Source organism: Amphibalanus amphitrite, unplaced genomic scaffold (genome assembly GCF_019059575.1).
Source record: "Amphibalanus amphitrite isolate SeventyFive unplaced genomic scaffold, NRLGWU_Aamphi_draft 000059F_arrow, whole genome shotgun sequence".
Classification (NCBI taxonomy): domain Eukaryota; kingdom Metazoa; phylum Arthropoda; class Thecostraca; order Balanomorpha; family Balanidae; genus Amphibalanus; species Amphibalanus amphitrite.
In genome coordinates, this window is record NW_024881555.1 from 247,110 (window position 1) to 266,502 (window position 19,393).

At 54.7% G+C, this 19,393-nt stretch overlaps 2 protein-coding genes across 3 annotated transcripts in view; one reads left to right on the forward strand and one right to left on the reverse strand.

Annotated features, from left to right (window-relative positions):
- LOC122378422 (caskin-1-like) overlaps positions 1-15,465 on the forward strand; it is a 49,703-nt gene extending 34,238 nt beyond the window's left edge. The window contains exons 2-3 of the mRNA XM_043359456.1: positions 12,873-14,591; positions 14,904-15,465. Coding sequence (XP_043215391.1) covers positions 12,916-14,319 — 1,404 coding nt within the window. The 5' untranslated portion in view covers positions 12,873-12,915 and the 3' untranslated portion in view covers positions 14,320-14,591; positions 14,904-15,465. The remainder of the gene's footprint in view (positions 1-12,872; positions 14,592-14,903) is intronic.
- Positions 15,466-15,589: 124 nt separating this feature from the next.
- On the reverse strand, positions 15,590-18,897 carry LOC122378423 (FAST kinase domain-containing protein 3, mitochondrial-like). 2 transcript variants are annotated; one of them, XM_043359457.1, is made up of 3 exons: positions 18,815-18,897; positions 17,083-18,565; positions 15,590-16,792 (listed from the first exon to the last, which is right to left on the reverse strand). In XM_043359457.1, the coding sequence occupies exons 2-3, from the start codon at positions 18,523-18,525 to the stop codon at positions 16,274-16,276; spliced, it is 1,962 nt and encodes a 653-aa protein (XP_043215392.1). In that variant the 5' UTR covers positions 18,526-18,565; positions 18,815-18,897; the 3' UTR covers positions 15,590-16,273. The 2 variants fall into 2 exon arrangements, with proteins under 2 accessions (XP_043215392.1, XP_043215393.1); XM_043359458.1 differs by having other exon boundaries at positions 18,833-18,861.
- Between the last annotated feature and the right edge of the window lie 496 nt (positions 18,898-19,393).

Consider the following 19,393-nt stretch of genomic DNA (forward strand, 5'->3'; position numbering starts at 1 on the left):
CTATTCTGCCTTACAAAAGCGTGAATATCAATACTTTTAAAATAATGATCAAAATGCTGAAAAGTCCCACTCAAACCTCCTTAATCACCCTAAAAACTAATGTTCCTATCTTGCGCGCCGCACTCAAAACGTATACAAGCCTGAATGTCTCATGCGCGCCAGGTTCGCTATCCCTCTTACTACACTAGCGCCACCCTCGCGCAGCGGCGAGTCTCGAGGCGAATAGTGACCGGATAAAGACGGGCCAAAAATGGGCCGAAACGGACCAGAAATGGAGGGAAAGCGTGAGTTTTATCGACGGCTAATTAAGGACGGCTGAAAACGGGCTCCGCCAAGTGTAGACTAATCGATAATGGACGCAGACGTTGTGTGCTGAAGAAAGGCTTATTGAGTCCTTGAAAACATAAAATAAATAAACAAACCGAATGCAGTCCTGAGAAACCTCTCAATCATTTCCGCGCCCGTAAATAACCACCGGAGCAGCGTTCTATTTTAGCGTGAGAACCGACATGATACCTCACGTGCGGCTTCAATTTGTTCAGCTCTCCGTGAGCGGCTTCTGGGTTTCACAGTCATGTACCCAAACACTCTCGGTAGTCACGGCGAGCTCCGGGGAATCGCAGCTCTGCACGCCACGCTCCGGCCCCGCTATCTACCGAGACGCTCGTAGTTGCTAGCTCGTCGAAGCGATTATTTTCCACTCTCCCGTGCCATTCTCGAACAAGTTGTCGACGCCTGCGACGGCGACCACTACCAGTCTGTCTTCCAGTCTGCCTGGTTATCTGTCTCTCTGACCTGTCCCCATGTCCACCGACCGGCCGTATACGTCAGGTTCTCTGTCGTATGGTCGCCCACGCGCCGTGTGCGTCCGCCGATCTGACGGGCCGCCGGGCGCTCTCATGGACGGGGACACCGCTCCGCCCTGCGCGCCGCGCCCGCATCGCTCAGCCGCGGGATCAGAGGCGGATTAGAGCTCCGCACTGATGGCATCAGTGACGGACGGCGACCGGCGACCGGGTTGGTTCCCAGGGACGGCTAAAGGGTTCTTAGGACCGACCACTGACGGGTTCAGGGGGCCACTGAGGGTTCAATGAGAGGGGACTGTCGACGATGCTCGTCAGTAATTGCGGTTTCCAATGAGGCTGTTGAGTGTTACCGTTCTCGCGTTTCTGACGATCCCGAGACAAACGGTTCTTGGGCCTACTAACAGTTCAAGCGGTTCGTTGATGGTTCCTATTTTCTACAGACACTATACTGAAAGCTCCCAGGGACGTCTGACTGTCCGACCCTCCAGTATTGAGATAAATAGTTCAAGAAACGCAAGGAACCAGGAACCACCGCATTACGGCATGCGAAGATGAGCTGGAGTAAGGGTAGCGGCCTTTGAGCGAACTTTCGTGCAGGGTAAGGCGTAGAATCATGCAGGGGCCGTGCCTGCTAGGGCCCAAGAGCTCTGGCCTCTGACGTCATCAAGAAAGGAGTAGCCTCGGCCCTCAGGTGACAGCTGAAAAATTATCGTCGGATCCCGGCTCGCCCGTAAACGTACATTTATTGGTGCAACCCGATCTGGTCGCCCGTGCCAAGCGCTCTTATGTTACATACTTAAATAGACATCGGTCGTCAAGTTTCAATCACTTCATCACTGTAACCTCAGGTACGGTTTTCGGATGAGGCCACTGCTGCATTAGGCCGAGTTTAGTAAGTTAAGCTGCCGGGCTGGTCTAATCCTAAATGGCTCAATCCGTTGATTGTGATTTCCGTGCTCTTGAAATCTAAGCGTTGAATATATTTGAAATTCAGGCGTTCTCATTTTCACATGTTCCTGCACCTCTTTATAAATGTTGCTTAGGCACTTAACTCAGACAACATGCAACAGCTTTGCTAAGGGGCATAGGACCTATCAGTGAGCCTCTCCGGTTACAAAGGTGTCGTGCATGGCACGTGCCCCCGGAACAATGTTAATCAGCGGCGCTTCAAAGCTCACTTACCCTCCTCCGGCTGAGAACTCCGTTGGTACGAATCGGTGTCATTTCTCTCTCGCGACAGAGCTGACGCCGTTTAGCCGCTTATCACCTGGCTGACGCATACAAGAGCGAGATGGGACCAGTTTGAACCACCGGGCGTCCTGCACCGCTCCCTCATCCTCGTGTAATCCTGATTTATCTGCCGCCAGTCGAGGGGCGTGGGTGTAACGGCGGCGTGAGCGGCCACAATGCCCATAGCACGGCGAGCGGCACTGAGCCCCGGGGGCCGTCTACCGTCCGGCCTCTCCCATGTTCTTTGAGATGATGAACTCCGGCTGCTCCAGTGATGTCAGACATTAGGAGCGTCTGGTCAGCGGCGCCTGCTCTGCAAACCGCCACCAAATTTAGATCGACTGCCGGGCGGCGGCCGCTCCCGAGAACGATGAATATGACGTCACTGTTCTGCCAGAGCGTATTTGTCCGGATTGCATGTCGGAAAAATCACTCCTGCTCGATACACTACAGGAGCACGGTATGGCGAGTGACGCGATACATCGGGGGAAGGATGGCAAACAGGAGCGGCCGGCGCAGGGCGCATCAAAAACCACCGGTCCGCCGTGCTCGTGATTTCTCAGAGTGTCTGTGTCGTGACGACAGGCCACTTATCTGGTCTCCAGACGCCCACGACAGGACCGCGGGTGTCCCAGAGGGCGGCCAGCCAGCCGTGTTGTGACCCGCAGCGGCGATGAGCTAACTGTTTACACGCCGTGGAGACAGGTCGTACCGAGAAACAAGATGGGAGAGGATAACACGGGTCACAAAGGGGTGATATGAATGTCCCGGACCCGCGGACAAACAAAAACACGCCCCTGATAGATGTTGGACGGAATTTGAAATAGAAAAGAGGAAGGAAATTGGTACAATTCAGAGAAACAATGCGGAGAAAACAGGGTACCAAATGAAAAAAAAACAAGTATGCTGCGAATGAGGAATGAGACAAAGGAAGCTCGCGAGTGAAGGAGATGAGATGAAAAAGAAAAAGAGAAAGGAAGAGAGAGAGAGGGAGAGAGAGAGAGAGAGAGAGAGAGAGAGAAGAGAGAGGGGTCTCGTCTCATCTTGGTAACAGTGCAGGCTCTACTGTACCACCTGGGTCCAGCTCCTTTCGACAATAGCCGGGCGGGCGGCTGCCCAGTGCCCAGTGCCCAGCCCATACGGGGCCGGGCTCATTCTCATGCAGCGTCGGCCGCCGGCGGAGAGCAGCGCTCCGTCCAGAACGGATGGCGCTCCGGAGCCGCGGCGGCACAATCGCCTCTCAGTGCGCGGCCGCTGACACAGAGAGTCGGACAGCCACGACGGGGAATCGGACAGCCGGAAAATGGCCGCTGGACGAGCTGTTTTGGGCCGTTGTCTTCCACAGATGCCCGTCGATTTCCACACACGTCCAAGCTCACGTCTCGAAATGTCTCGAGTTTGCTCGGAGCCCGCCCGGCCGGCCGACCGCAGAGGGCCGTGTCAACAAGCGGGGACGACGGAAACGAAGTGGGGGACAGGTGCGCTGTTGTCGGAATAGCAGAGATGGGCGAGTCTCCAGCCAAGGCGTACTTACACTTGGCGACTGGAGAGGGAGTGTTTGTTTTAGATGGGCGGCTGCTCGTTGCCGAGTCTCAATATAGAGGTGTGAAGAATGGGATCGCGTTTGTTTGAATTTAGCGTAGGAATGCACTCGAGAGCTGAACAGGGTGGAGCTAGGATTCAATAACCAACCCGCTGTCAGTGTCTTCAAATCTCACTCCTCTCAAAACCAAATACGGTCTCGCAACAGGTCCTAGCCCACCGCGGATTCCAGAGGCGCTTCCGTCACCAGATCGGACCGCGATTTCGGCCAACACGCGTCACTCGATCGGAGCCTGTTTGTGCTTCGACACGTCACCGCTCAGAGGCAGTTGAATCGAGCATACGTCACCCGCGTCGAAATGGTTTATCTGACGCCGGTCCGACATATACGGCACCCGTGGACAAATGTGTCGGCCCGCCCTCTCCGACAGCGCGCAGCCGCTGGAGACTCAGTAGCGGCGGCGGCCGCGACTCAGCCCGCCCCTGAACTAGCACCAGTCGCGGCGGCGGTCCACCTGGCTCCCTCCCCTCGCCAGTATGATGTCTGACTCAGTGCCGGCGCCTGTTCTCAGAAGCAGTGCGCACCGCCGGTGCCGCGAACACGCCTGGGTGAGACTCCCCGCCGACAGGCGCCGTCGCCGAGCGCTACGATAGCGCGAGCTGGGCCTGTTTGTTGACTGTGGTCGCGCGGGAAGCCCAGCTAGCCCCGCTGCGCCCAGCCCCGCCCCGCTGCGCCCAGCCCCGTCCCGCCCCGCGCCCAGCCCCGTCCCGCCCCGCGCCAGACCGCACGGCAGAGCGGCGGCGGCAGCGTTGTTTATTGTGACCACGGGCGACATAGCTGTGCGCTCGTGCGGTCAGAAAGGATCTGTCACGGCGGGCGGCGCCGGCGAGGACCGAGGTCGGGACTAACATTTAAACTGGCCAGCGCAACACGGGTGGTGGGCTTTTCTGTGGGTCCTGCGCGGTAAAGAACAGCACTGCAGAGGTGTAAGAAATGACGACCGGGGGCGGCGACAGCACAGCGGGAGGACAGCGGCGCCAGAGGCGGTGACAACATGTTTGACGTGCTCTCGGCTGGATGCGCGCGTCCACACAGTGGGTGGACCTCACCGGTGACACTCGGCGTCTCTGTCTCTGTCTCTGTTTCACGACTGGGCAAAAACGACGGCCGATGGGACGTGTTTGCTTTGGGCGGAAATGTAAACATGGAGTGGATGGTGTCACGGTTGACTGGCGATGCTTGATTCGTTCCACTAGCAAAGGCAAGACGCAGTTGTGGATTGCATGTTCCTGGAACGACGTGGATGGCACAACCCGGTGTTTGTCGACAAGCCTCACCGACACTCGGGGGTGTGCCATAAATTCCCTGGCGGTCAGCGACGGCACCAACTTAGCTACACCCCCGATAGTGGCTGTCACAGCCTGCAAAGCTGGCGTGGAGCAGCACTCTTGTGCTTATGTATGTCCCCGATGAGCTCGGATCTAACTTCGCGTGTCGACGACGGCACTGTACCTTGAATCTGGAACGTCGTCTCGGTCTATCTGCAGCACACCTGCGCACACCGCTGCATTTGGCATCCTCCTGAGAATAGTCCTCCCGCCCGACCGATCCAGCCCACTGACATAGGTACTCCAATGGAACTCCCCGTGGTGGACTCTCCTGTGGACAGAGTAGCTCTCCACCTGGGGACCTGCACCGTGTGCAGTGTTCGCGTGCCGAGCGTCCCTCCGTCGCTACCCGGCAGTGTCGGCCCAGCACAGCCCGGTAAGGAGGCGCCCCTGCAGGGGGTGAGGAGCAACAATATACTCTGATGCAGACCACGTCAGCCGGCGCCCGGCGCGGCGCGGTGCGTTCGCGGAACGCTGACCGTTCGAAATATGCCATCTTAGAGCTGGACATAAATACTGCATTTGAGCTGGGGCGAGCGGCGAAGCCCCACGTCTCTCCATTAACGTACGAACGTTCATGAATTTAAGGCGTGTATGGTGAGATAGGGGTCGTTCACAGCTGAATATGAAGGTATTTCACTTCTCGTTGGATTCCCCTCTTTCCTTCACGGAATCATCCTGCTTCTAACATATGAGATATTGTTTAGAGCGCCATTTCACGCGGGACCCTCCTAGCCCGTCCACCCTGCCAGCTCAGACCCCGTGTCGAGCCGTACCGTACCGAGCCGAGCCGTGTCGCCGGTGCAGCTCGGCTCGCTGTCTGGTCACCACATGGCGCCACACACTGTCCCCGTCGGCTATTTACGGCCCTGCACGCGGCACGCGCACCGCGCCGCCGCCGACGGACCGACGTCGTCAGCTCGTCGGAGATGTGCGCCGGTGCGGCTCATCGACACTGTAGCGCGAGCGGAGGAGACGGGGACGATAATTACGGGGGAACTGCAGCGGTTGCAGACTGCAGAGGATATCACTGACGTCTGCAACGTGACGCTCAGCTGCAGTGTGTGAGGTTGAGGCAGTCCGAAATCCGTATAACCCGGATTCCACGATAAACTGGTCCCGATAATGTTAGGTTACATCATGTGATTGTCGTGACAGCTGGATGGTGGACCTCCCAGGTGTTCGGTTCGATTTCCAGGAGCCGAGTACCTATCGCTCGATTGGAATTAGCACCAGTGCAGAAGTGTTTTCATTGTGCACCGCCCTTTGTTAGGCTGCTAATGACTGAACTAAAATAAGCTTATCGAGATGTTTATGGCAACTTCCATGTGGACTAAGTCCCACATCACGATAAGGAAATAGGAGTGGGTTGGCGAAATGCGCTGGCTCTCCCAGTTCCACCGTTTATTCGTTTTATCGGTTCATTAGTTTTACATATCGATCCTCCAATCAACGCCGCAATCTTTGTGCCGGCAGTCACACCCAGTTCAGATAGCGACCGCACCATCTGGAACCTATCACACTCGCGCCGCTTCCTCCCGCCCGCCGTGCGCCGTTTCTACCCCTCAGCAGTTTGTGTGTTTATGTAATTTATACCCGTCTCATGTTCTTTGTCGCCCGCCGATCGGTGCGTATAGGCGACGGGATGATCTCTGTCGACGCCGATCGCGTCCGACTGTCAGCGCCTGTCAGCTGTCAGCAGCTGTCAGCTCCTGTCAACTGTCACCGGCCCGAGAGACGGCTCGGACCACCGGCGGGGGACCCGGCCGCGCCGCTCCGTAAAACCCACCCGACCGGAGTGCCGCGACCAAAAATGCGTGACCGGTTGGTCGTATATCTGTCGGCCAGGCAGCCCGGACAGTCAGATTCCTTTCCATGCAGTGAGCGAAAAGATATGCAGCGGTGACTTTTCACGACCGTGCCGAGTAGCCAACCGCCGTGGTGCGGTTTCGCGGCTCCAACCCGCTCGTGGAACCGGTCGACGGTTAATTCTGGCCGGTGATGGGCCCACTCAGCGGCGAAGAAATGCGCTGCCGACCAAATTAAACAATGCGGTCGCTTTTAGCGGGCGGACGCTTTGTTTGAAGAGGCCACCTGGGGCTATGTTCCCAGGGCGGAGAGTGTTGATCGGGAGAGGAGCTCGGGCACTCGGTCTCGGGTCAGAAGAAGCACGAGAGCTCGGAACAGCAGCGCTCGGAGGCTGGCGAAGGGCGTGGTGCGCCCGGTTGTGTGGCGGTGCTAAGTAGCGTATCGCCGGGTCCAGCCCCGATAACGCCGTGTATACCGTAGGTGACATGTTTGGATACGGCCGGTCTGAAGAGCAGCAACGGCGCGTTAGGCGGCACGGGTGGACATCGATAGCAGCGCCTCTATCGGTCACTAGGGAAAGCTGGGCTGTAGGCGACGAAATACCGGCTGAGTTGTCACACGTTGAATAGGTTTATAGACATCCGTCTTGTGAAAAAGTTGAACTTTTGCCTTCAATATTTCTACAGGCAATTTTAGAAGTGTCTTCACATAGATTACAACACCGTTTAGATTATTGTATTCACTTAAAGCCTTCCCTATTGTTCTTGATGATGCGGGAACTATTTCTAATTAGTGTTTCTAGATTAATAAAAGAACATATTGTGCAAACGATGAAAAAACATAGATGGAAGATTTTAAATGCAATTTTCTCTAGCAATTAATGGTAAATTCTCTACAGATCAAGGAAAAGATGCATGCTAACTGATAATTTAAAGTTCTTGGGGCCAGTTGTTTTCTTCTTTTCTTACGGCGCCCCAATGGCCGCGAATACACTTGTGATAACGCCTATCGGGGAAGCGGTGGGGGGAGACAGAGAGGCTGAGCGCGCACGGGCAATAATAATGCGCGTAATTAGGACATAAGAGAACTAACTATATATCCTCCCAAAGGTTTTTAGCATTGGAATGCTTCCCAATGCTTCCGATCAATGCTGTTTGGTTGTACAAAAAGTGCCAAATCTTTGCTCTGTGAATAAGTTCTCTCCCAAAATATGATTTCTGCTTAAACCTTTTACTTGAAACCGGCATTTTTATTGGAGACGATCCACAATTTACGGTTGTATTTGAAGTTTTTATTGTAGTACGCCAATTTACTTTTAAATTCATATTTTCGAATATCGTGCATCGCTGTCTTATCTGATGAGACACCCGTATCTAACCACACGATGGCTCGATGAACTTAGAGATTACCTATATTTTACAAGTGTTGCTTTATAGCGCATGCACAGCTAGTGCATGCTGCGCACACAGGCGCGTACCTTCAGGTGCGCACATTTAGAGATTACAGATCATGCACGGTCAGATCAAATCTCATGGACAAAAGCCCACTGACCCTACGAGAGTAGTTTCTCGTTTAACGACCAAAGGAGCGCCTCGGTGGTCACGAACCGGCAATTATCCGATCGGGTATCCCGAAACGCCGTCTCAAACCCACGAATGCACAGACATCAGATTTTAAGATGTGCTATATCATGATGCAAGTTCAGGAGGATGAAATGAACTCTTTATCAAAATCTGGATGTACAGGGTGTCCCATAAGTTCGTTCTCACCTAAATTTTACGTTTTTAGGCTCTCTTGCTTAAAGGCACGCTGAAATTGGTTCGTTACTGAGCTTACGTGGTTGCCATGGCTGGTAGAAATATGCTCCACAGTAACTAATTTATGTAGACAAAATAGTTTTTGCTAGAGAGCCCGTTTCCTACACAGACGGCTAACGCCGCAACATAGAGGTCTCCAATACGGGTACGTCTCGGTATTTAGTCAGCACGTGACCATTCGCGACGATTGAGGGTGATTGACGCCTACCAGTCTGTAGACAATGTCCATCGCTAACTGGACGCACAGTCAGCAAGTGACACCGATGATTTGTCGGGAGTTAATCATTGCAAGTTTATCCTCTTTTTTGTCAGCTCTCAGGAGTGAGCCATGTGGCCAAAACTGTGTGGCGCCAAAGTGGCCATCAAAAAGGTCAAAGGGTTGGGAAGTTGGTAAACAGACTTTTCAGGATGGATTACCAGCTGTCTAAGAGTGTTCTTTCGGGGTACATAACTCAAGGTGACTTAAGCTTTGCTTACCGGAGGGCTCAAAACAGTCAAAAACGTCTTAAAATGGCCAAACATGAGTTTCGCTATGCCTGAGGCTAAAAAAACTAAAGGGCTGAGGACATCAACCAGGTCATCTGGACTAACTAGTCCACGTTCGAGATGAAACACCCGTCCAAACCCGAAAACAACCCCATAAGGGCGAAGGAGGAGGCCTCCGTTTCGTCCCGTTATGTTCCTATGCGAAAGGCCAAGGTCACGGTATTGTGGGGTTATAGGCGTCCAGACGCTGACCAGGTTGCGAATGGTGTCCCAGAAACAGCTTTGGGAAGCATAATGCTTTTCCAAGAACATCTAGGAGGAGTTTCAACCCTCAAGCTTAACTCGAACCGCGAGTATGAACACATTTATAGAGGAGAAAATGGCATCCGAGAGGTCGTAGGCCCATCTTCAGGCAAGACAGTGCATCAGTGCACAGGTCAAGCAAAGCTTAAAAGCGGTGCAAGGAGACTGTGACAGGCGTTTGTGGCAAGACCACCTGCCAGGCACCTCATCGGATCAAAATTTCATAAAAATTTGTTGGTTATGCTGAAAATTAGGCTCGTCGAAGCGTAGCGCTGTTCCAGCCTCGAGGAGCTCACGACGCATGTCAAGTCAGTCTGGATTAACTTTAAGCCTGCTATGCAGCCAAACATGCCGGTTTGCATGCCGCAGCATGTGTTCATGTGTTTGCCTATTAAATGGGGAGCACATTGAGGGGTCACAAATATATCAAGACGCAATGTACTCTGTTTCACATGCAAATATAATGTGAGAACGAACTTATGAGACACCCTGTAGGTATATCTGTTGATCGGAAACCCAGGCGTTCGGTCTGTGGCCAAGAGCGGTAGACTTAACCCTCACGAAGTCTGCTAAGGAACACGTCTCGTCTCGTCTTGGAGGCCTGCCGATATGCCATCGTGTTTGGCCACCTGGCACGCGCTGCGAACACCCCTGATGATGGATCGCACCTCTCTGACCACAGGGAGCTCATCGATACGCCCGCGGAATTTCCGGCGCCGCTCGCCAATTATGCGAGTCAGAGCGGCCATCTGTCTTGGCGCTGTGATGACACGGTTAGGTGTCCGGTATGCATATTCAGCGCGGTGATCAGTCGCGGCGCCGCTGGGGTAACGAAACGGGACGCCGTCATGCAGTCAGTACCTAGTGATCGTGTAGGTATGACCTTAGGCGACCCGCCGTGCAATGTGGAGATGTGCTACACAGAATCGCCCCGTCACTGCTCCGGTGGAAGTTCGTTCGTTTGCCGGTGACCTGAGACGGACGGCGGCCAGGAAAGCTGCCTCGGAGAAATCACAACATCAGTGTCATCGTGTTTTCCTCTCGTCTTGGACAAGATCTCCAGATGCAGCAGGTCCCGGCTGTGCGGTTTCTTCTTAGACCAATCAACACAAAAACCACAGCTGCACCGCCGGACCAGCGATAGCCCGAAATGTCCACCGCCCACCATATCTCGCCTGACCTCCCAGTGACCCGTGTGACCTCCGCGGCCAAAACCAATCGGACCGGTCAATATATTCGGTCGCACGCCCCCACCCCTCCCTCCACGCGCAAAAACTCCTGAACCAGCGGCGCGCGGGAGTTGGTTTTGGCGCGTGTTTTTCGGCCGGCCCGGCGGGGTGCCTTTTGTTTCAGGTGGCCGTTTATGGCCGGCGCACCCACAGGAGTTCTGTCAGCGGGCGTCTACGCGTGTCGGTGTTACGCCGCTGACGACAGCTATTGTCGGGCGCACGATCGACGAGTTTTTTTTTCAGTCTAAAAACGGCCCGGACGTCGATGTGAATTCGCCGCGACGTGAGCGGACGTGGGCGACCAGCGGGTAGCCCCGGGCCGACAGTCGGAGGAGGGGAGGGATGGGGAACCAGGGGAGTTGATGTGTCTGAGTGGAGCACTGATTGCGTACTCCGACTCGAGTTAAAATGTACCCAGACTCTTGAACTATTGCAGCGAGATGCACAAAAAGACTCCGTTCGAAAGGCGCATAAGTTGAACGGCGTTTTAGTCCGGTACAGCGCTGGCCTCGCATGAGTTGAATGAAAATCAAATAACTTAACCTGGCAGTTGCTGGGGTATTTCGCCACCCACCGTTTGCTGGGGGGGGGGGGGGGGGGCGTTAAACACCCCCAGCCGATAACTCGAGGCGCAGCGAAACGCACGAGGCGGCAAACGAAAGAACGCGACGAGACGCTTCAGATGAGTACTTTAAAGTTGAATTTTGAGGTCACATGTCGGGTCAAGGTCAGGTCAAACACCTGAAATCGGCCTTTCAGTAGCATGGACTTCAGGACTTCGCAATGGGCGCCTCTCGTCATAAACTCTGTCAAAACGGTGCACAATCCATCATATAAGGCCTACAAGAGTGTCAGCTCCATGTAGGTGTCAGTCAAGCATAGGTCAGGGTCAAGGTCAGGTCAACCGGGTAGGCACATATCCCCGAAAATCAAAACTGATATTCGCAGCCTGTGACACATGTTTTATGGGTAATTTGGGGCGTAGAACACGATGGTGACATTCATTTTATCATATGTGTACGTGTTTGGCTCAAAAAGTTCAATTTAAGAAATGCATGTATCATGGTCGTGAAGTAGTCACGAGAAATTGTCAAGATTCAGTTCAAGATTTTGGAAAATGCCGAAAATCAATAATCGAAGATAGCCATTTGATTGTTCATGGTATTGGCAGTCTAATGGCGTTTACGGCATGTCTGTATGTCTATTCTGTGATTTTATATGATTTTTTGAACATATGCCGTTTTTGGTCGAAAACTCAGAAATCATGACGTCACTAAAACCTCGACATCTCAAAAATGTTCCGACCGATTTTTTTGAAACTTTGTCACAATAAACTTCAATCAATTCCCTACAGGTACCCAAAAGTTGGCGGCGCGCCGTTTTTATGCTATGGCCCGGCGAAAAAAGTGGGGGCGTTTAACGCCCCCCCCCCCCCCCCCCCCCCAGCAACTCGCGGGTTAACATTTCATAAAAACCTGAGCCCTCGAGATAACGAATGGCATCTGCATGCCCAGAAACCCAACTTGTCAGTTGTCTCCACCATATTGACTTAGATGACGGACTATGTGTCAGAGTGGCCCTTCATCAGCGTTACAGCCAATATCAGCGTCTTACAGCCAATATGAGCCTGTGATGGGCGATGAGAGATTATTGGGTCGAGTACGTGACCAATGAGCGGTTTGGTCACTCGGCTGAAGAGCGATGGATTTAGGTCAGTGAAGGCCCTCCTCCGCTGTAGGCATCACCCTGACTGAAGAAAGGCATATGGGGTTGATAGCGTCTAATAGACAGAGGCAGAAGCGAGGGTGTAGAAACTTATTGCTAAAACTCAAAATGCGGGGCCTACATAGTCATTCGACTTCCACAAAACTGGTCATAAATGGGGAAATATGGTGTCACATGAGGCGTATACCCTTCATTACGAGTTAAATGAAGCTGTCAGATCATTCCATAATCTCCTAGCCATTTGATACCCAATAATTACTGGGTTCTGTTATCAGGGGATCGGGGTGGCTCGGCGGTCTCGTAAACCATCAGTCCCAACTCATCGGAGACATTGATGGGCCTGGACCGATAAGCGATAACCACCCGCGCATCTAATTATCATGTTCAGCTGAGTGAGGCGTCATTTACACCTAAGTCATGGGCTAACGATCCGTCGCTGCCGAAAGGTTTCATTGCCAGCTATCGCCGAACCGCCTTATCTGCCCAAAGCGATCGCCGATGCCACAAATCCTAACCCGGACTTCTGTCTCCCTCAGATGGTGGAATGATGTAACTACAGCTTGGCAGCGCGTCCGCTAGATGCCAGCACCGTGCGGCGGCCGCAGCGGTGCGCTGCCGCCGCCGCCGCGTCTGCCGCAGCCGCGCAACGTTGACGACCTGATCCGGGACCTGCAGCGCATCAACCTGTCTCAGTGTCTGGACCAGCTGAACACGGACATCAGTCAGCTGAACCAGATGGAGCACCAGCTGGGCTCCTGGACCGGCCTATACGTGCGCTGTCCCGGCCCGGAGCCGGACGATCTCGGTCACGACCCGGCCGACAAGAAGAGCTCCTCCGGGTACAGCACCGAGAGCGCCTCCCCTCCGGACAGCCGGGATATTAGTGACGAGGCGGCGGGCGTCTGTGTGGACGGCGCCTGCTGTGAGACGGAGGTGAAGCGGCGCCTCTCGGACGATGAAGATGACGCGGGGTTTGTGAGAGAGTTCGGGGACCTGGCCGCCGCCCGGCCGCGCTACCACTCCGTGCGACTGCTCGGTACCGGAGGTGGTCCGCTGAAGTTCAGCTCGCCTCGCGCGCCGGCCGGTGTGGAGGGGTTCCGTCCGGCGGCGGCCAGTACTCCGGCTCCGGCTCCCGGGTCGGTCCGCACTCCCCGCTCGCCGAAAACGCTCCGGTTCGCCGCCACGGCCGAGCTGATCGCGCCTGATTCGCCGTCCCGCCGCCAGGTGGCCAGCGGCGCACCGCGGCCGGGGATCCTCCGGAGCAGCGGTCGGCACGGCGGCGGCGGCGGCGCGGCGGGCAGACAGGGGGCGCCGAGCGGCGCTCAGGCCCGGCGGGAGAGTGCTGAGCGGGTCACCCGCGCCGTCTCCGCGCTCAGCCGGCTGGATGCCGAGCTCAACGGCTCCGTGGGCCGCACCTACGGCACTGGTCAGTTCGTCAGCCCGCGGCGACGCGCCTCGCCCGGGCCCCGCCCGCCACCGCCGCTGGACCCCCTGGTGCTGGTCCGAACCGCCACCGACACGGAGGAATCGGACACCGAGGGGGCCGACCTCCCGCCGCCGCCGCCGCCAGCCGACTCCGGCGAGCCCGACCCGGTGCGGTGGCGGCGCCCCAAACCGGCGCCTCCTCCACCGCAGCTCCGGCCGCCGCGCCGCAAACTGGCCTGGCTGCTGAGCTGCGCCAGTCGCCGGCGGAGGCCCTCCCCTCCGTCCGCCTACCTGAGCGCACCGCCGCCCGCCGCCGCGCCCGCCGCAGCGCTCTTCAAGTGCAACCTGTGCAAGGCGCGCTTCCCCGAGCACGTGCTGCTCGTGGCGCACGTGCACGAGCGGCACGTGCGCGTCCAGGTGCGGCCCAAGTACAGCTGCGGTCTGTGTCCGGCGCGGTTCTACGCCAGTCGGTTCCTGGCCAAACACTGTTCGTACCACCACGCAGCCGCGGGCGACAGAAGGACTCAGCAGTACGTCAGGATACGGCGGATCGTGTGACGGGCCGCGGGACAAAGAGTGACCTGAGAGTACAAATTGCGCGCGCGGTGGGTGTGCGGAGCCTGTCCCTCACTCCGGGGTCTGAGTGGGGAGGGGAGGACAGCGTCTTGATGCGCCCGGAGGTCGAGTGGTCAGAGGGGAGGCCGCCGCCGCGACCAGTGGAGACGATCAGCCTCGCCGGGCCGATCAGTGTGACGTCATCAGATGGATGACGTCACACACTGATCGGCCCGGCCGAGCAGCCTCAGAGGCGAGGTCCGTCAAAATAACCGGTGAGTCCAGCAACGGGCGAATATGTGAAAACAAGATCAGGTACATAAAACTGAAAAGTTTTATGCACTGAAGGATTCAGATTGTGGGTTAATCTCTTGTGAGGTGCATATTCGAGAAAGCAGAGTTTGACCTCTAGTCGCCCTTCACTGCCTCGTATATCATGTCAAGCTTGCCATTGTCGTGCCAGGTCGTCTCGGTAGTCAAAATGGCATGAAGCAACGGGCGCGTCAATCAGCCGTTTGGTCTACATAGGTAGTGTTCCTTTGTCGATATTCCCATACGCTTCTGACAACCGCCTCCCATCGTTTCAGATTCGATGTTACCTGCCAAACTGAGAGGCTAACGCCGAGTGCTGACGACCACTGGCAGGCAGGCGTCAGCCATACGAGCGTCCATACGACGGAGGACGAGAGCGGGCCAAAACGACTGCAGCGTCATCTATAAAACAGGTAGACGAACCTGCCCAGCTATAGATGTCAGCACTATCCGAGCTGTAGCGCTCGCCGCTATCGAATTATGCTACTCAGCTTTGATGAAGGTGAACGCAAGGAACCATGTTCATCCGAAAAAACGGGCGCCGATTTGAACGAGTATGTCACGTCGCACACGCCATTTTCATTCATTATAATCACGCGAATGCGAGTGTTCGGGTGTGTTGAGGGCGAGTATAGTCATTGTTCTGCGCTTATGTGAGCGACCTGGCGTCGAGGGGAGCGGTGACCCGTCGGCCAACGGGCAGCTGGGAACGGACTAGTCGCAACTGTAGCGTGTAGCCGGGTAGCCCGGGCCGTGCCGTCGGCGGGCGGGCCACAGGCGCCGGCCCGTTATTGTGCTACGCGTACTTTTAACAATAAATTCCCCAAGCAAAGAATGTGCCGTGTTTGTTAGGGTTGGGTTGGAAAGGATTGTTACTTCCTAGAGGTTACCCTTGAACATGCTTCTGCTTATTTTTTTACGTGTAAGCTGATATAAAGGCCACAGATGAATGGCAACTATGGACTAAAAGTATATCACTATATTTGACACCGAAATAACGACATTATCTTCAACACAAAAATAGTTAACCGTCAAAAGCACTGGCCCAACACATCAAAGTCACTTGTCTTAATATTACGTAAGATTCTCTTCTTACAAGAAAAAGTCAACCATTCTTCACAAATATTGCGACGTCCATAGTCATATCACAACTTCTCTCAAAATAGTTTGCACCAAGCAGCTCTCGAACAGCCATGCACCCTCAGTGGCACAACCATATCACTGGGTAGGATCCAGCTCACCGACCTCAGGTCTCTGCTTTACGGCTTCAGAAAAAGGGCCCGGCAGTCTGTGTAGTTCCTACAGCCGAGCCCGGCCGAACTTCAATGGCTGTGCTTTATCCAGCCTGTCTTAATTACCAGAGGAAGCCCATTCATAGCAGCACGATTTCAGTCCTCCTTGCGCGGTAGCCCGACCAGCGAACCACCGCTCCAACGACACACTAGGCCTATTCCGGACCTCGAGCAACCACAAGGTACCACAAGTTGACGAAGCATCCATCCCACCCTGACGGATCACCCTGTCACTCTGCCCGGACCTGCCGGGAGTCGCACACAGCCAACCCTCCCCTCTCCCTCCCCCCAGTCGACCTCGAACCTAGTCGCGCCCCTCACTCCCTCCCCCTCCCCCAGTCGACCTACCCGGGTCAGTCTGCCTCCACCACGGCGTCGGCCAGCCGCTTCCTGAGCAGCGCCGGGTGGACCACCATCTGCGCCAGCTGTCGGAGCGGCAGGTCGACAGCGGCCAGTCCCAGCTGCCGCAGCTGCCGGCGCCGCAGCTGCAGCGGCCCCAGCGGGTGCTCGGTGCCGCGCGCGTACCGCTCCGGCGGGTTCAGGAAGAGGCAGAGCCGGCGGCCGTCGCCGCGGCGGCACGTCAGGTCGGGCAGGTAGAGCGGGTGGAGCGGCAGCTGCGGCAGAGGGCCGGCCGGCTCCACCTGGCTCACCCCGAACACGGCGCGCAGCTGAGGAGCCACTGTGTGCGCCAGACGGGCGGCCCGCGCGTCCCGGGCCACGCTGCGGGCGCTGAGGTCTCGCGGCAGCATCGGGCCGCGGTAGCCGGGACACTCGAAGGTGAGCGCGCAGTCCAGCGCGCTCAGTTTGGTGCGCAGGCGCTGGGCGTCCGGTCCGCCGGCCGGGACTCGCTCCAGGAAGAACGGGTTGAACACCTGCCGACGGGTAGGAGTTGGAGGGAAGGTTAGAGAGGACCAAGGGACGTACTCATGACGGTAGTGCAAACTGCAAGATATTCCGTTCAGGAAAGGCATTAGTTTACGGCAGGCAATTACAAAAAAAAAAACGAATAAGCGGGTACGAAAAACGAAAGTCCGCGGTGGTGAGTGCGCATTAAACTGTAACGTGGTCGGACATCTATTCCAGAAAACCTATAATTAAAAATATTATACAGCGAAAAACTTCGCATTTCTAACAAAACGAGAGAACATGATCGTTCGCTCACCTGTCTGAAAAAGTTCAACGGGTAGCGGCGCAGGTAGACGCAGGCCAGGCAAATGTCGAGCACCTCCTCTGCGGAGAAGGCCGAGAAACTCTCCGACAGGTGACGCTCGACGGCGGCGAAGAAGCCAACCCGGTCGCGCGGCTGGTGGTCGAGCTCTCCGAGCGCGCGCACCACTACCGTGACCTCACCGGGAGGTGGGGGCGCCACCTGCAGCAGACGCCAGCCGCCGCCGGCGGGGGAGGACGGGGAGGCAGAGGCGACGTACTGACTCTGGTGGGAGACAAAGTGGTCGCTGGCCGTCTCCAGAAGCACCTCCGAGCGGATGTTGAAGCGCAGAGCGAAGGTGGCCAGTGCGGCGACCGTGGCCGTGAGGAGGTCGGAGCGGCCGCGCGCGCGGCAGTACCGCTCCGCCACGCGCTGCAGCGTGTCGTCACAGTGTCCGGCCGCGCAGAAGAAGGCCAGCGCCACCTGCAGGTGCTGCTCGCTCAGCTGGTGCAGCGAGAGGGACGTCCAGCGCACGAGGATCCGGCAGAGCTCCAGCGAGCCCAGGCCGGCGGCGTGCACCGAGTCCATCACGGAGCAGGCCGTGTCAGGGGTCAGCTTCCACCAGAACGACGGCAGCTGGTCCATCAGGGTGTGGAACACCACCTTGTTGCTGTACTTGAGCAGCGGCAGGATGGAGCACAGGTCAGCGATGTTGGTCTCATCGATCTGAGATGCAGTGATTTTGATTCCTTGCCAGAGATGATCAGCTATTGCAGATTTAGTGCCATTCACAGCATGAAGGCTCTTGATGACCCTGGCAATTTGGCTGATGGTTAGCATCCCTGTGGCAGCCTTGTCAATGCACTGAGACTGCAACTCTTGCCACAGGTTATCCAAACTCCCAAGAGGTTTCAGATCTTTCATGAATGTGAATGTATTTACCAGAGTTTCATTATCTCCACCATCCAATACTGTCCTCATCAGCTTTTGGATGACTGCCTGCCTTGCAAATGTCTTATCAGCTTCAGATGCATCTTCTCTGCTCTCAAGCTGAGCAATTCTGATCAGAGCCTTCAAGGCAACAAATGGGGTGATCCCCTCAATTGTAGCTGTTTCAAGAAGGCGGTATATGTGTCCAACCCTCCCTGTCCTTGTCAGAGCACCAACAAACTCCTCTTCATCACTGGTGGGACTTTTAACTTCTGTCAACTCGCTTTTATTTTTGCTCACATTATTGCTAACAGCCTCACTGCCTTGAACTTCATGCGAGTTGACAGGACCAAAGTTTTTGATTATGAAGGAATGGTCACTTGTATGACGAACCAGCACAGGAAGTTCTTGTACGAGGAGCCCATCTTGCAACAGTATAATGGAATTTCCAAATTGATTTGATGGTCTCAAAAGACTTCTCACTTGTCCGATGTGAGGCTTGAACATTGATAAATGCCTTCCAAACATTTTCGAAGTTCACTGAGTCAGTGCAACTTTAAAAGCAAACCTGAAATAGACCCACACTGATAATGTAAATGACAAAATTACATAATGAAACAAAACCACGGAAAATGATAGCACGGTAGAGCACCCAACTTACGTAATCAAAGTGGACTAGATCAAATATTTTAACATTGGCTCGCAAATATTTTAACAACCATTTGTCTGCATGAGCCTGTTAAAGAGGAATGTAGATGAGATAACTTTATCAAGCAAAATTATCACAACTACACCTTCAACCCCAGCTTCTCTTTACCCGCGCAACGCGATCGACCTAAATGATCTAATCTACGCACTTCACTGAACTCTATAATGGCACTTGAAATATGTTACGTAAACAAACAATTTAATTTAGTAGACTTTTTCCATTATCTTTTGACGCACATTAGACGTATACTATACGAGGTCTTTTCGACTTTCTTTTTCAAATGACGTAAGTCTTACAAATGGAAAGCATGCTCTTTGTAAAGTGCTCTTCTTTGGATATTAATTGCTAAGAAGAAATAAAAAAACAGAAAAAGATTTACTTGAGCAAATGTTTGCTGTGGAAATTTGTGAAAAATATGTACAGTTCAATAAAGCATTGCCCCAGACTCAGTGGTGCTAAGCTGCCAACATTCAGATATTTGTTGAGGTGCTTATTTTATCAACTGAATTTTAATATTTATCAAAAGTTTTTTGTTGTTTTGAAATCCAACAAATTATAAAAAAGTATTTATGTCCGCCATTTCTTGCAAAATTGTTAATTAGACGTCACTTAGTGAAAATAGCAGTTGCGCTATTTGCTTCGCGCTTGTCAGGCACTTTTAATACATGTATGGCGCAGCAAAGACGC